Source organism: Budorcas taxicolor, chromosome 15, assembly GCF_023091745.1.
Source record: "Budorcas taxicolor isolate Tak-1 chromosome 15, Takin1.1, whole genome shotgun sequence".
In the NCBI taxonomy this organism is placed as follows: Eukaryota; Metazoa; Chordata; class Mammalia; order Artiodactyla; family Bovidae; genus Budorcas; species Budorcas taxicolor.
This window is the reverse complement of record NC_068924.1, coordinates 45,392,355-45,407,320: the sequence shown is the minus strand read 5'-3', so window position 1 is coordinate 45,407,320 and position 14,966 is coordinate 45,392,355. Positions and strand designations below refer to the sequence as shown.

The following is a 14,966-nucleotide window of genomic DNA, read 5'->3' as shown; positions in this document are numbered from 1 at the left end:
GCTCAGTTCAGTCAGTAATTTGGAAATGCGCCATTAGTGCCTCCCTTAGGTGACAGAGAAACCCAGGGCCTCCAGGCTCATTTAATGAGAGAAGTGTGCAGGGATACAGGACCAGGAAACAGGCCCAAAGGGATTGATTCCCACCCTGTGTCCTGGACCAACGTCTCTAAGGGAGGCCATTTCAGCTGAGAGGCTAAATCCGTCTGAACACAGGGGTAGAATAGAGTAGAGAAGTGGGGTCATGGGTGAGGAAACCAAGCAGCCTCCCCCAGGAGAGGCCTTAGCTTAGCATTGGCTCCAGAGACAGTGAGGTCAGTCATTGCAGTGTCTTCCTTGAGCAGCCGTTCTAATATCTACTTCCTCCAGATTCCCACTGCTTTCATTTTTCTCCCATTCCTCAGCAAGAGTAAATGAAAGTCTGAGCATTGGTACCCATCAACCCAGTCAGACAAATGCTCCAGAGCTAGACGGGCCTCTACTTGGGGAACTGCGTGACAGAAGCAGCTTCTTATAATTCTCCACGGGCGTGAGAACAGGAAAGCTATCTTCTTGTTTCATAGAAACTATCCAAGGACTGTATTGATGTTCTTTCTGCATTTATTGCAATTCCAGAGAAGACCTCCGGAAGAACTGAAGGAACAGAATAAGCCTGACACCTTTCTTGGTCAGATACCTCAGACTTCTAACTCAACTTAGCAAAAAACTAACTGAATATTGCTAGAAAGTGCATTTCCCCATTTCTTCTGGAACTTCCTTGACTCAGACTATCTCCAGGATAGACCGTGTGGTCAGGAAGCTGGCTTCCCACAGTAAGTGTATTGTCTCACTTTCAGGAAAGTGTGCAGCTTCTAGGAATGCTGAGTTGAGAAATGGAGCCCAGTGCACACATATGAACTTCAGCTACTCTGACTTCCATGCTCTATGGTGCTTTGGTCTGTACCCCATCCCAAACTCCTATATTCTTGGTTTTCTAAACATGAGGAGGAATCAGTGAATCTGACAGTCTGCTGTAAGATTCTAAGTTATATCCAAGACCAGGGTATCTGCTTCCTGGTGGAAGCTTTAGGACCTGTTTTTAAACTCCATATACTTTGCTGACCTTTGATAAAAGTGTTGGCACCTACATTACAATAAATGCCTCCAAAGGAATATTTAAGAGTAGATGAAAGATCTGTGATATGCTGTAATACCTTTTATCATCAAAATTCTGTGGACCTTGTAGAGGTTGATAGAAATTAGTGAAATGTCAAAATATAGGACACAATAGAGGAAAGTGATTTTTAGAAATATGCTTCACTGTGTTCAAAACTGGATTTATCTACCCAGTTCCCATGCTAAGTGACACAGATTTCTGTCATTCTCAGGTGGCTGTCTCTCTATTTTCTCCCTGAAATTGGGTACAACACTCCAAGAGCCATTTCCAGATCAAGAGCTCTTCCTCTCATTCTATGTGGCCATTCAATCCAGTGTGGATACCCTAGCCCTGTCAAAGGGAGAATGGGGATCTGAGTTTAAGCAAAAGTGAGAAGGTAGGATTAATAACACAAGTTATATGGAGAAGTATATTGAGGTGTGTTATTAAAATCACATTTCTGTGCTTGTTTCAGAAAATCAATCAAAAAAGACTTATGCAGATCACTGACAGGGTATGTAAATTATTGATTAAACATTCTTCTTAAAACATAGGTACCAGAAAAAATCAGGAGCATGTATAGTAGAATATCTCTTTATTGTTGTGAAAGAGATGATTTGACTTTCTAGGGAGATACATGTTCACGTTTGATGTCCTGAATAATCCTCATGTAGTAATCTCTTAATGTTTAGCTCTTTAGTGATGTTTATTTTCCAATTAGATAGGTTCTTATACTAATGTTTGTTCTCCAATTAGATGGGTTCTTTGTTTATCAAGATACAATTTAACAAGTCAGAAACAGAGATTAAGAGAAAAAATCAGCTACCAGTGGGAAAGGCATCATCTCACTGGATTCATGTTGGCCATCCTATGGGAACTCTGATGGTATAAAACTATGAGACCATCATAACAAAAATTCACCAAGGATCCATTTGTTTCCAGGCAACTAAAGAAACAACATAAGAATGGAGCTTTGGAACTCCACCCTGGGAAGTGGCTTCATATTGATGGCGATTTTGAATGACAGTGGGTCTCCTGGGCTGCTCTGTGCCACAATCTCAGTCCTGTACATGCTGGCCCTCACCAGCAATGGTCTGCTGCTTCTGGTCATCACAATGGATGCCCGGCTCCACGTGCCCATGTACCTCCTGCTCAGGCAGCTCTCTCTCATGGACCTCCTCTTCACGTCTGTTGTCACTCCCAAGGCCATTGTGGATTTTCTGCTCAGTGAAAACACCATCTCCTTTGGGGGCTGTGCCCTTCAGGTGTTCCTAGTACTGACCCTGGGTGGTTCAGAGGACCTCCTACTGGCCTTCATGGCCTATGACAGGTATGTGGCCATTTGTCATCCTCTGAACTACATGGTCCTCATGAGGCCGAGAGTTTGCTGGCTCATGGTGGCCACATCCTGGATTTTGGCATCCTCTAGTGCCATTGTATATACTGTGTACACCATGCACTATCCCTTTTGCAAAGCCCATGAGATCAGCCACCTGCTCTGTGAGATTCCACCTCTGTTGAAGTTGGCCTGTGCAGATACTTCCAGATATGAACTCATGGTGTATGTGATGGGCGTGACCTTCCTGATCCCTCCTCTTGTTGCTATCCTTGCCTCCTACACACTAATCCTGCTTACTGTGCTCCACATGCCCTCAAATGAAGGGAGGCGGAAAGCCCTGGTCACCTGCTCTTCCCACCTGACTGTGGTCGGGATGTTCTATGGAGCGGCCACATTCATGTATGTTCTGCCCAGTTCCTTCCACAGCCCCAAGCAGGACAACATCATCTCTGTCTTCTACACGATTGTCACCCCAGCCCTGAACCCCCTCATCTACAGCCTGAGGAATAAAGAGGTGATGGGGGCCTTGAGAAGGGTCCTAGAAAAATACATGCTGCGGACACACTCCTGACACAGTTACAAAATAGACATGGTAGGGGACTAAGTTTCAGTCAATATCATGTATCAGTGATCAATAGCAGTAGATTTAGTCTGAGCAAACTCCAATAGCCTCTTAAAATCAGAGGAAGACTTCTCTTGTTTGAACAAGATTCTTAGACTGTTGCAGGAATACGAATCCTCAGAAGATATACTGGACTTCTTGTCTGTTATGTAGCTGTTGTTCAAATAATTATTCGGAAAGAAGAATCCGTTTGTGTCTATGCATCTACTTCAGTTTTAAGGGACAGTTTTTGTTGAGATAATGGAAAAATCCAAATGGGAAAATTTAATAGTGACTTAATTTAAAATTAAAAGATAGAAACCAATAAAACTGAATGTAGAATTCCTCAATTTGAAATTAGGGTTAGAAATACAGCCATAGATACATCTATTGTTATATTGCTTGAATTTTTAAAATATGCACTTTATTATAGATACAGAAAAATTTCAAAACATCAAGACAATTGTGACGTGAGTATATGTATATCTCCATGTCCACATGAAAGGAGGGATATATATATATATATATAAATTATATATATATATATATAATTTTCTAGCTACCTTAAATATGCCTTATTTCTGTGATTTGATTTATCAGTGTGGGAATATTTTGGACAAACCTGGTAACTTCAGTCTATTCAGTTAAGAGGTGACAAAGTACTCCTGTTCACATCATTGGGATTATTTTTGCGGATAGGGCTTTGTAAAGATTCAGAAATATATTTTTTTACAGAACTATCTTAAATTACTTAATCTATTAAGATCAACCATAATGCAAAGGCAAAAGCTAATCTATGAAACTATAATCCAAGTTCATTATAAAAACAGAAAATTTAGAAAGAAGCAAAAATCACCTATAAAGTTTCAGTTCAATTCAGTCACTCAGTCATGTCTGACTCTTTGCGACCCCATGAACTACACCACACCAGGCCTCCCTGTCCATCACCAATTCCTGGAGTTTACTCAAACTCATGTCCATTAAGTCAGTGATATCATCCAACCATCTCATCCTCTGTTATCCTCTTCTCCTCCTGCTGTCAATGTTTCCCAGCATCATGGGTCTTTTCAAATGAGTCAGTTCATCAGGTGGCTAAGGTATTGGAGCTTCAGCTTCAGCATCAGTCCTTCCAGTGAATATTCAGGACTAATTTCCTTTAGGATGGACTGGTTGGATCCCTTGAAGTCCAAGGGACTCTCAAGTTTGGCATTCACTTTTTTGGGTTATTCATACATGCAATTTACTGAATAGTTCTGTACATGTTGGTTAAGGTCTTGCTTTATTGTCATTTAAAATTTGGTGAAGCTTCTTCCTTGTGAAGAGGGAACACTATAGTGTAGGGGTGGAGAGAAGAGGAGGAGGGAGTGAGGGGGTCAGCGTGCCGAGTGTAATATCTGCTGTCACTTTATCATCTGTGAACATTAAATTGAACCGTTTGTGTCTCAGTTTGCTCATCTGAAAAGTGGTGATAGTAATAAGATTTATGATAACCTCACGATGTTTTGCAGGGACTTGAATAAGATAATTACACACTTAGACCAGAGCCTGGCAAATAGTGCTTAATATATGCCAGCTGTTATATAAATAACTAGTAAATAGTCTTGATAAATAATCAATATAAAAGACTATGTAGTATCATCATTTGAATCCTATATAATGTATTTAGGGATTTGCTTACACTTAATTTTGTTCCCCCAAATTTTCTTACAATGAATGTATGATTTTATGGTAGATCAAATTTCTAGAAGGGAAATTACTGGATATAGGCAAAAAAAAATTTTAATTCTTGTTACAAAGAGCCAGAGCTGACTGCTTATGAGAAAGTTAGAAACTGTTTGCATACTGGCTAGCATTATGTGGGAGTGCCTGCCTCACTGTACTCTTTCTAGGGCTGTCTCATCATATGAACTCTTTGCTAATTTATTAAACATATCAATGAAAATGTAACAAATGTTTTCATTTATATTACTTACTTGGTTTTATTTTAACTCTTCATTTTAGCTCTTTATAGACAACGCTCTCCAACAATTTGACAGTTATTCATGTTCCAACATTTATTTTTAGTTTATTACCTAGATATGTAGTGGAATATGTTGGATAGAGAAGTGCTACAATATTTATGTCATTTCATATATTCATATTTTACTTTGTATTTTTAAGGCGATTGTGCCATTACAATTCCCATTTTTTGTTCAGACAAATTGCATATTTCTCTTAGATCTCTTTAATAATCTCACAAGTGACTTTAGCTTTAATTTCTCTGCAGTTAATTTTTGTGGTACATTATGGATGGTGAAACTTTAAGTTAATATGTTTCTAAATAGCTGATTTGAGTTTTAGCTTCCTTGGTAACTCTCTCCTATCATGTATCTTCTCATTATTATTTACAATCCCTTGACTATAAACTGTCTTCTTAGAAGTAGAGCAGTAGGGAGTATTTCTGGGTATATTCTCTAGTTTCTGTGTTTTGTAAGGGGTATCCTTTCCCATATTTCCTCATATGTCTTAAAGTCTTATCATCTGTTTATTCCTCCTGATGAACTTTTGAGTCATCTGCTAAATGTCTAAAAAATTCTATTAGTATATTAATTGCAATTGTATGTAACTCATACACTGATTTGGAAATAATGTCTTTTTGCAATACTCAGTCTTAAATTCCAGGGACATAGTATCCTATTGCCATACCCTAATAAATCTGTTATTCTTTTAAAAAATGCCCTGACTCTTAGCTTATGACTTTGCATCACTGAGAAAAGAGAAGGTGTCATATAGGACTCCCTCATCTTCCAATACCTACCAGCCCATCTGCACATAGTGTTTTTTCTTTCAAAAGAGTCCATCATATTCTCTAGGTCCATCAACATTGTTATATAAATGGTAGAATTGCTGGGGTTTTTTTTCTTTAAAAAAATTTTTTTTATTTTACTTTACAATACTGTATTGGTTTTGCCATACATTGACAGAATTGCTGTTTTTGTGACTAATATCCCATTGTCAAATAAAAAAGAGACCATCATCAGCCAGATCCTCCATTAGTACTCTTCAGCCAGGCTCTCTCACTTTTCAAAGATATTGGTCTTGTAATTTCCTGCTTCCCTCTGTATCATCTCTCTTCTTACAAGAACATTTACTACAGGTTAGACACATGCTCCAGTATCTCCCAGCTTAAAGAAGTTCCCCCTTCCATTTCTCAGAGCATTTCTCAGAGCAAATAGTCTTGAAAGACTTAACTGTACCTATAGCTTCTGATTATTTTCTACCATTCATGATTCATGCCACCATAATCAGGCTGCCCTCACTCAATCCCTCAGCACTAGAGTAGTGCTTGTCAAACAATGACAGAGGTGTATGACTCATCTGTCTGACAAAGAAATGAGTTTATATATTTTATAAAATGTGAATTTTAATACCAAACTAACAATTACCAATGAGCCTAAAAGGGCATAGAGATTAACAGCTACATTCCATAGAAGATATAATAAATCTTTATAATCTACATATCTCAGAAAGACTTTAAACAAAGAGGAGCCTGGTGGGCTGCAGTCCATGGGGTGTCTAGGAGTTGGACACAACTGAGCAACTTCACTTTCACTTTTCAGTTTCATGCATTGGAGAAGGAAATGGCAACCCACTTCCTTTCTTGCCTGGAGGATTCCAGGGACGGGGGAGCCTGATGGGCTGCTGTCAATGGGGTCACACAGAGTCGGACATGACTGAAGCGACTTAGCAGCAGCAGCAAGAATATTTCCAGAATTGCTAAATAGTCAGGATTTAACTCATTAATTTTCAGTTCCCAACTCTGTATGTGTGTGTATGTGTGTGTGTCCCCAAATGACTTTCTGTCTTGAATTGCACATCCTTGTTTACTTGCTTAAATGACCCTGCTCATTACTCCCAAACTCTTCTGTTTTCTTTAAATGCTAATACCAGGATGATTGCTTTACAATGTGTTGATTTCTGCCATATATCAGCATGAGTCAGCCATAGATTGCAGCCTTCCCCCTTGCCACCTGCCACCCCATCCCATCCCTCCAGGTTGTCACAGAACACTGGACTGAACTCCCTGTCTCATACAGCAAATTCCCACTGGCTGTCTATTTTACCTGTGGTTATGTATGTTTCAATACTACTCTCTCAACTCGTCCTACCCTCTCCTTCGCCCGCTGTGCTCTATGTCTATATCTCTATTACTGCCCTACAAATATGAATAGGTTCATCAGTACCATTTTTCTAGATACCATATATATGCGTTCATATACAACATTTGTTTTTCTCTTTCTGACTCTCTTCACTCTGGATAACAGGCTCTAGGTTCATCTGTCTCACTAGAACTGACTCAAATTCCTGTGTATGGCTAATATTTCATTGTATTAGTATATATGTGCTACACCTTCTTTATCCATTCATCTGTCAATGGACATGTAGGTTGCTTCCATGTCCTGGCAGTTGTGAATAGTATTGCAATGAACAAAAATTTTGAACACTTCATGAATCTTTTGCTGTCCTTACACAGGGGCCATACTAATCTTTTCTGTATTGTTCCAATTTCAGTATATATGCTGCTAAAGTAAGCACTTTCTTCACTTTTAGCCAGAATTTAAAGACTCTATATTTTATCACTTAACAGAATGAAAAATGAGAATAAAATTGGGAATGAAAATGGATTAGTCACAATGGAAAACAGTTCCTTATCAACTTAATGCACTTATGCATAACTGAGCAAGCTCGCTACAAGGTACTTACCCAAGTGAATAGCAACTTCTGTTTACTCAAAAACCTATATGTGAATATTTAGAATGACTTTTTCCGCAAACAACAGAAACTGGAAACAACACGAATGTCCTTTAACTGGTGAATGGATAAACAAATTATGTACACCCACACAACTGAACACTGTGCAAAAAATGGTAACAGACTACTAATAGCAGAATTTGGATGAATCTCAAACATATTATGTTAAGTGAAAGGAGCTAGATTCAAAATATCTGAAACCATTCATATAACATGCAGGAAAACATGAAAATAGGAGCAACAGTAAACAGATCAGAGAGTTGGCAAGAGTTTGGGTGTGGTTGAGATATCAATACCAAAGGGCAACAGAGAATTTGGGGAGTCAATACAACTTCTCTATCTTGATTTAGTGGTTGTTATATACTATATCGGAGAAAGCAATGGCACCCCACTCTAGTACTCTTGCCTGGAAAATCCCGTGGATGGGAGAGCCTGGTGGGCTGCAGTCCATGGGGTCGCGAAGAGTCGGACACGACTGAGCGACTTCCCTTTCACATTTCACTTTCATGCATTGGAGAAGGAAATAGCAACCAACTCCAGTTTGCCAGGAGAATCCCAGGGACAGGGGAGTCTGGTGGGCTGCCGTCTATGGAGTCGCACAGAGTCGGACATGACTGAAGTGACTTAGCAGCAGCAGCAGCAGATACTATATATATTTGTCAAAACCTGCAAAGTATGTACTAAAAATGGTGAACTTTCTTGTATGAAAATTGTACCTTAATAAAAATGAAAAAAATGTGGGAAATAATAATTGGAGATAAATATATATGAAGTTTTTAATATTCTAGTTCGACAGCCTTCTTGAAGTACTAATAGAGAAATTCCCCTGCCATCTTTTGATTTTTGTCAAGAATTTCAATTGTACTGTTTTGAAATACAAATATATTTATTATTGGTCAGTTAAAATTAGCAACACATATATTGAGTCAATTTCTGTGTTCACTATTGCTTCCTGTAGTATAAACATCCCTAGGCATCACACTTTTTCTTGCTGAAATTATTTTATTGAGGCATCTTTGGTGGTAAAGTCTTGTGCTTCTGTTTGTAGTTTGTTTTCACTCTCTAGTGATACTTTATCTGTGCACGGAGAGAACTCTAAGTGTGGGCAGTTATGTTCCCTCATTGCTTTTGAAGGTGTTTCTTTCTTGTCTGATTACTGTCAGTGAAAACTCCACTATCTTCTGTCTGTATCTGTCTTTGTCAGTGGGAAATCTGTCATTTTTCTCTGAGAGCATTTAAAAGATTTTCATTAACACTAACATTCTCCAACTTTATTACTGTCTCTATTTCTTCTTGTTGTTCCTGCCCAGTATTCACAGATTTTCATACCTTCTCTTCAGATGTTACTGTGGCAGACAATAATAACACCAAACACACATACTTATGTAGAGGTTACAACAGGTGGCCAGAGGTGGCTCAGATGGTAAAGAATGTGCCTGCAATGCAGGAGGCCTGGGTTTGAATCCTAGGTTGGGAAATCCCCTGGAGAAGGGAACAGCTACCTTCTCTAATATTCTGGCCCGGAGAATTCTGGCTTGGATTGCAATTCCCCCGGGCCTGGGTCACAGAGAGCTGGACATGACTGAGCGACTTTCACACAAAGGTCAATGAAGGGAAGACCTGGTAATTACAAACTTCACAGAGCATAGTCATATTGATTTAAATAGTCCAGTCTAAGAGGATGATAAGAGAGGCCAGGGTTATGGAGGTAAAAAGCAACATTTCACAGACGCCTTAAAACCCACCTTAAATCTGAGGTAGAGGGCTGGCTGACCGTGAAAGGGACCTTTGCTCCCTGCTCAGTTCTGTCAGTAATTTGGAAGCAGGCCATCAGTGCCTCCCTTAGGTGACATAGAAACCCAGGGCCTCCAAGCTCATTTAGTGAGAGAAGAGTGCAGGGATACAGGATCAGGAAACAGGCCCAAAGGGATTCATTACCATCCTGTTTCTACGACCAGCTTTTCCAGGGGAGACCATTTCAGCTGAGAGGTTAGGCTACGTCCCCCTAAACACAGGGGTAGAATGGAGGGGGTGGGGTCATGGGATGAGGAAACTGGGCAGCCTCCCCCAGGAGAGGCCCTGGCTTGGTGTTGGCCCCAGGGACAGTGAGATCAGTCATTGCTGGGTCTCCTTTGAGCAGCCTTTCTAATATCTACTTCCTCCAGATTCCCACTGCTTTCATTTTTTCTCCCAGACCTCAGCAAGAGTAGCATCAGTTCCCATGAACTTTGACAAATGCACCATAGCTAGATGAGCCTCTTACTCGAGGAGCTGTGTGACAGAAGCACACAGCTTCTGAATTAGAAGTTTCTCCTAATTCTCTACAGGCTTGAGAAGAGGTAAGCCATATTCTTGTTCCATAGAAACTTCCAAAGCCCAAGGACTCAGTTATCTCTCTGTCTGTAAGTGCCACATTTCCAGAGCACATCTGTAGAGGAACTGAAGGAACAGGAGTCCTCTACTTCTCTTGGTCAGACTCCTCAGACTTCTAACCCAACTTAGCAAAAATTTTACAAATTGAATACTGCTGGAAAGGTCTTATCTTCCTTCTCTTCATAAAAAGCTTATTTTACTTTATTTTATTTTTTCACCTCTTTCGACTGCACTGTGCAGCATGTGGGATCCTGGTTCCCAGACCAGGGCTTGAACCCTTGCTCCCTGCAGCAGCAGTGCAGAGTCTTAACAACCGGACCACCAGGGAAGTCCCCTTCCTTCTCCTGTTCTACTGGATCTTCCCTGACCCTCAAACAATCCCCTGGGTAGTCTGTGTGGTCAAGCGGCTGGGTTTCTCAGCCACCTGAGGTAAGAATATTGTCTCACTTTCAGGGATGTGTGCAGCCTCTTAAAAGATGAAGCCCAGTGTAGACCTAACAACTTCAGCTTCTCTGCCTTCTAGGATCTCTGGTGCTTGGGCTCTGTACCTCATCCCAACTCCGTTTATTCTTGGCTTTCTAAACATGAAGAGGAATCAGTGAGGACTGATGGAAAATTCTATGCTACATCCCAGGCCAGGGTATCTACTTCCTGGTGAAAGCATCAGGACCTGTCTTCAGAGCCCATGTACTTTTTCTGGCTTCTGATAAATGTATTTACTCTTATATTATAATAAATGCCTCCAAAAGAACTTTAAAAAGCACCTGATAGGTCTATCACATGCTCTAACACCTTTTTACCATTAAAATCCTGTAAACCCCATAGGGACTAATAGAAACCAGTAAATGGCAAATCTGTGACACAGTAAAGGGAAATGACTTAGAGAAATATGTTTCACTTACAGATTCTTATGTTCAGAGTTGAATTTATCTGCCCAGTTCCTAAGATGCATGAGGCTGATTTCTGTCAACCTCAGATCCCTGTCTCTTTGATTTTCTCTCTGAGATTGGGTACCACACCCCAAGAGCAGCTTCCAGAACAGGAACTTATCTTCCTCTTCTTTGTGGCTCCTCAGTGGTGTGTGGATACTCTGGCCCTGCCGCAGGGAGAATGGGGATCTGGATAAGGTGCAAGAGAGAAAAGTTAGGATTATTGAGCCTGATTACAGCATACAACACGAACTCTTTTGCTTCCAACATCTTTTACCCACTTCTGCCCAAAACAATCTGAATTTCTTGAGTAGGTCCTTATTTTTTATCATATTTCTCAGTAGTCACAGGCTGACATTTTATCATAACCTGTTTAAAAAAAAACTCCTTTTTTTTTTTTTTTTGCGTTGATCCTAAAGGTTTAGCTCTAATAGTGACAGTACCTCAAACTCAACAGTCTCTAGTCTCAGACAGTCTATAATCCCTTCCCTCTTAGGTTCATAGAGAATTAAAACCTGGTCCAGTGAACTAAGTTGGACATACTTTATCTCTTCTAATGAGGCTGTGACTACAGTTTTGAATGCTGTAAGCAAAGTGAACATAAGTTATTTGGGGAGGTATATTGAGGTGCTTTATTGAAATCACATTTCTGTACCTGTTTTAGTATTACATTTTCAAAATAGGCCTATGCAGAATTGACTGGGTATGTAAATCTTTTGATTAAACATTATACTTAAAACCTAAGTACCAGAAAAATCAGAAGGATGGATGTCAGAATATTGCTTTATTGTTATGAGAGAGGTGATTTGATCTTTCTGGGGAGATACATATTTAGGGTTTAGATCCTGAATAATATTCTCATCTAGTGACCTCTTACTGTTTAGCTATTACTGTGATGCTTATTCTCCCAACTAGATGGGTTCTTTTTAGCAAGATATAAAGAGTCACAAATTGAGAGATCAAGAGGAAAAATCAGTTACCATTGGAGTGGCCATCCTACAGGGCCTCTGATGTTACAAAACTATGGAGCCATCATGCCATCATAACAGAAATTCACCAAGAATCTACTTGGTTCTAGGCAACTAAAGAAACAACACAGAATGGAGCACTGGAACTCCACCCTGGGAAGTGGCTTCATATTGATGGGGATTCTGAAAAACAGTGGGTTTCCTGGGCTGCTTTGTGCCACAGTCTCAGTCCTGTACACGCTGGCCCTCACCAGCAATGGCCTGCTGCTCCTGGTTATCACAATGGATGCCTGGCTCCACGTGCCCATGTACCTCCTGCTCAGGCAGCTCTCTCTCATGGACCTCCTCTTCACGTCTGTTGTCACTCCCAAGGCCATTGTGGATTTTCTGCTCAGTGAAAACACCATCTCCTTTGTGGGTTGTGCCCTTCAGATGTTCCTAGTACTGACCCTGGGTGGTTCAGAGGACCTCCTACTGGCCTTCATGGCCTATGACAGGTATGTAGCCATTTGTCATCCTCTGAACTACATGGTCCTCATGAGGCCAAGGGTCTGCTGGCTCATGATGGCCACACCCTGGGTCCTGGCTTCCTTGAATGCATTATGTCATACCCTGTATACCATGCATTTCTCTTTCTGCATGTCCTGGAAAATCAACCACCTACTCTGTGAGATTCCACCTCTATTGAAGTTGGCCTGTGAAGATGCCTCTAGATATGAACTCATGTTGTATGTGACTGGTGTGACCTTCCTGATCCCTCCTCTTGTTGCTATCCTTGCCTCCTACACACTAATCCTGCTTACTGTGCTCCACATGCCCTCAAATGAAGGGAGGCAGAAAGCCCTGGTCACCTGCTCTTCCCACCTGACTGTGGTCGGGATGTTCTATGGAGCAGCCACATTCATGTATGTTCTGCCCAGTTCCCTCCACAGCCCCAAGCAGGACAACATCATCTCTGTCTTCTACACGATTGTCACCCCAGCCCTGAACCCCCTCATCTACAGCCTGAGAAATAAAGAGGTTATGGGGGCCTTGAGAAGAGTCCTACGAAAATATATGCTATGAACACACTTCACCATCTTGGGAGAGCTTATAGCTTGACACCAAAATTCATTCCTCCTCAAAGTCAGAAATTTTCTGCTAAAAATGAAATACTCATGGCAAAAGCACCATAGTGGAGAGTATATCTTTTAATAGAAAAATGAAGAATTTAGCTTTACTTGTCAAATGCTGTTTTAAATTGTCTTTCTGTGAAGTAATTTATGAGATATGTATCAGACTGTATTTATGTAATTACTCACTTATTTATTTTTATTGAATTATAGTTGGTTTACAATGTTGTATTGATTTTCTCTATATAGCAAAGTGACTCAGTTATACATATATTCATTCATATTATACATATATATATTCATTTTTATATTATTTTCCATTATGGCTTATTTTAGGATATTGAATATAACTTCCTCTTCTATACAGTAAGACCTTGTTTATTCATTCTGTATGTAATGGTTTGATTTGCTAACCCCGAACTCCTAGTCTCTCCCTCCTCCTCCTTCCCTCTTCCTTGGCAACCAGAAGTCTGTTGTCTATGTCTGTGAGTCTGTTTCTATTTTGTAAGTAGGTTCCTTGGTGTTATAGTTTAGATTCCACATATATGTGATATCCTATGGTCTTCTTTCTCCTTCTGACTTACTTCACTTGGTATGATGATCTCTGTTTCCATCCATGTTCCTGTTGGGCGCTTGTGCTTGGCTGCTCAGTCATATCCAACTCTTTGGGACACTTTGGACTGTAGCCCACCAGGCTCCTCTGTGGTATCTTTCAGGCAAGAACACTGGAGTGGGTCGCCACCTACCTTCTCCAGGGGATCTTCCTGACCCAAGGATTGAACTCCTGTCTCCAAAAGTGAAAGTGTTAGTCTCTCAGTCACAGTCCATTCTTTGTGACCCCATGAACTGTGTAGTTCAACCAGGCTTCTCTCTCCATAGAATTCTCCAGGCAAGAATAATGGAGTGGTGCGGTTCAGTTCAGTTCTGTCTCTCAGTCATGTCTGACTCTTTGCGACCCCATGAATTGCAGCACGCCAGGCCTCCCTGTCCATCACCAACTCCCGGAGTTCACTCAAACTCATGTCCATCAAGTCGGTGATGCTGTCCAGCCATCTCATCCTCTGTCGTTCCCTTCTCCTCCTCCCCCCAATCCCTCCCAGCATCAGAGTCTTTTCCAGTGAATCAACTCTTCCCATGAGGAGGCCAAAGTATTGGAGTTGCAGCCTCAGCATCAGTCCTTCCAAAGAACACCCAGGACTGATCTCCTTTAGAATGGACTGGTTGGATCTCCTTGCAGTCCAAGGGACTCTAAGGAGTATTCTCCAACATCACAGTTCAAAAGCATCAATTCTTCAGCACTCAGCCTTTTTCACAGTCCAACTCTCACATCCATACATGACCACAGGAAAAACCATAGCCTTGACTAGACGGACCATTTTTGGCAAAGTAATGTCTCTGCTTTTGAATATGCTATCTAGGTTGGACATAACTCTCCTTCCAAGGAGTAAGCATCTTTTAATTTCATGGCTGCAATCACCATCTGCAGTGATTTTGGAGCCCAAAAAAACAAAGTCTGACACTGTATCCACTGTTTCCCCATCTGTTTCCCATGAAGTGATGGGACTGGATGCCGTGATCTTTGTTTTCTGAATGTTGAACTTTAAGCCAACTTTTTCACTCTCCTCTTTCAATTTCATCAGAGGCTTTTGAGTTCCTCTTCACTTTCTGCCATAAGGGTGGTGTCATCTGCATATCTGAGGTTATTGATATTTCTCCTAGCA

The 14,966-nt window shown here is 40.7% G+C and overlaps 2 protein-coding genes and 1 non-coding gene across 3 annotated transcripts; 2 read left to right on the top strand and 1 right to left on the bottom strand.

Annotated features, from left to right (window-relative positions):
• The first annotated feature begins 2,097 nt into the window (after window positions 1–2,097).
• LOC128060517 (olfactory receptor 2AG1) lies at window positions 2,098–3,042 on the top strand. The gene has a single exon (XM_052652920.1). The coding sequence runs from the start codon at window positions 2,098–2,100 to the stop codon at window positions 3,040–3,042; it is 945 nt and encodes a 314-aa protein (XP_052508880.1).
• A 4,499-nt stretch (window positions 3,043–7,541) lies between these two features.
• LOC128061063 (U6 spliceosomal RNA) lies at window positions 7,542–7,647 on the bottom strand. Its single transcript, XR_008200682.1, has one exon. It is a non-coding gene; the product is annotated as a U6 spliceosomal RNA (small nuclear RNA).
• Window positions 7,648–12,265: 4,618 nt separating this feature from the next.
• Window positions 12,266–13,198, top strand: LOC128060514 (olfactory receptor 2AG1-like). Its single transcript, XM_052652917.1, has one exon. The coding sequence runs from the start codon at window positions 12,266–12,268 to the stop codon at window positions 13,196–13,198; it is 933 nt and encodes a 310-aa protein (XP_052508877.1).
• Window positions 13,199–14,966: the final 1,768 nt, after the last annotated feature.

What these genes read in the sequence shown, in the direction of transcription:
- LOC128060514 (XM_052652917.1), top strand. Translation starts at nt 12,266, where the DNA reads ATGGAGCACTGGAACTCCACCCTGGGAAGTGGCTTCATATTGATGGGG.
- LOC128060517 (XM_052652920.1), top strand. Translation starts at nt 2,098, where the DNA reads ATGGAGCTTTGGAACTCCACCCTGGGAAGTGGCTTCATATTGATGGCG.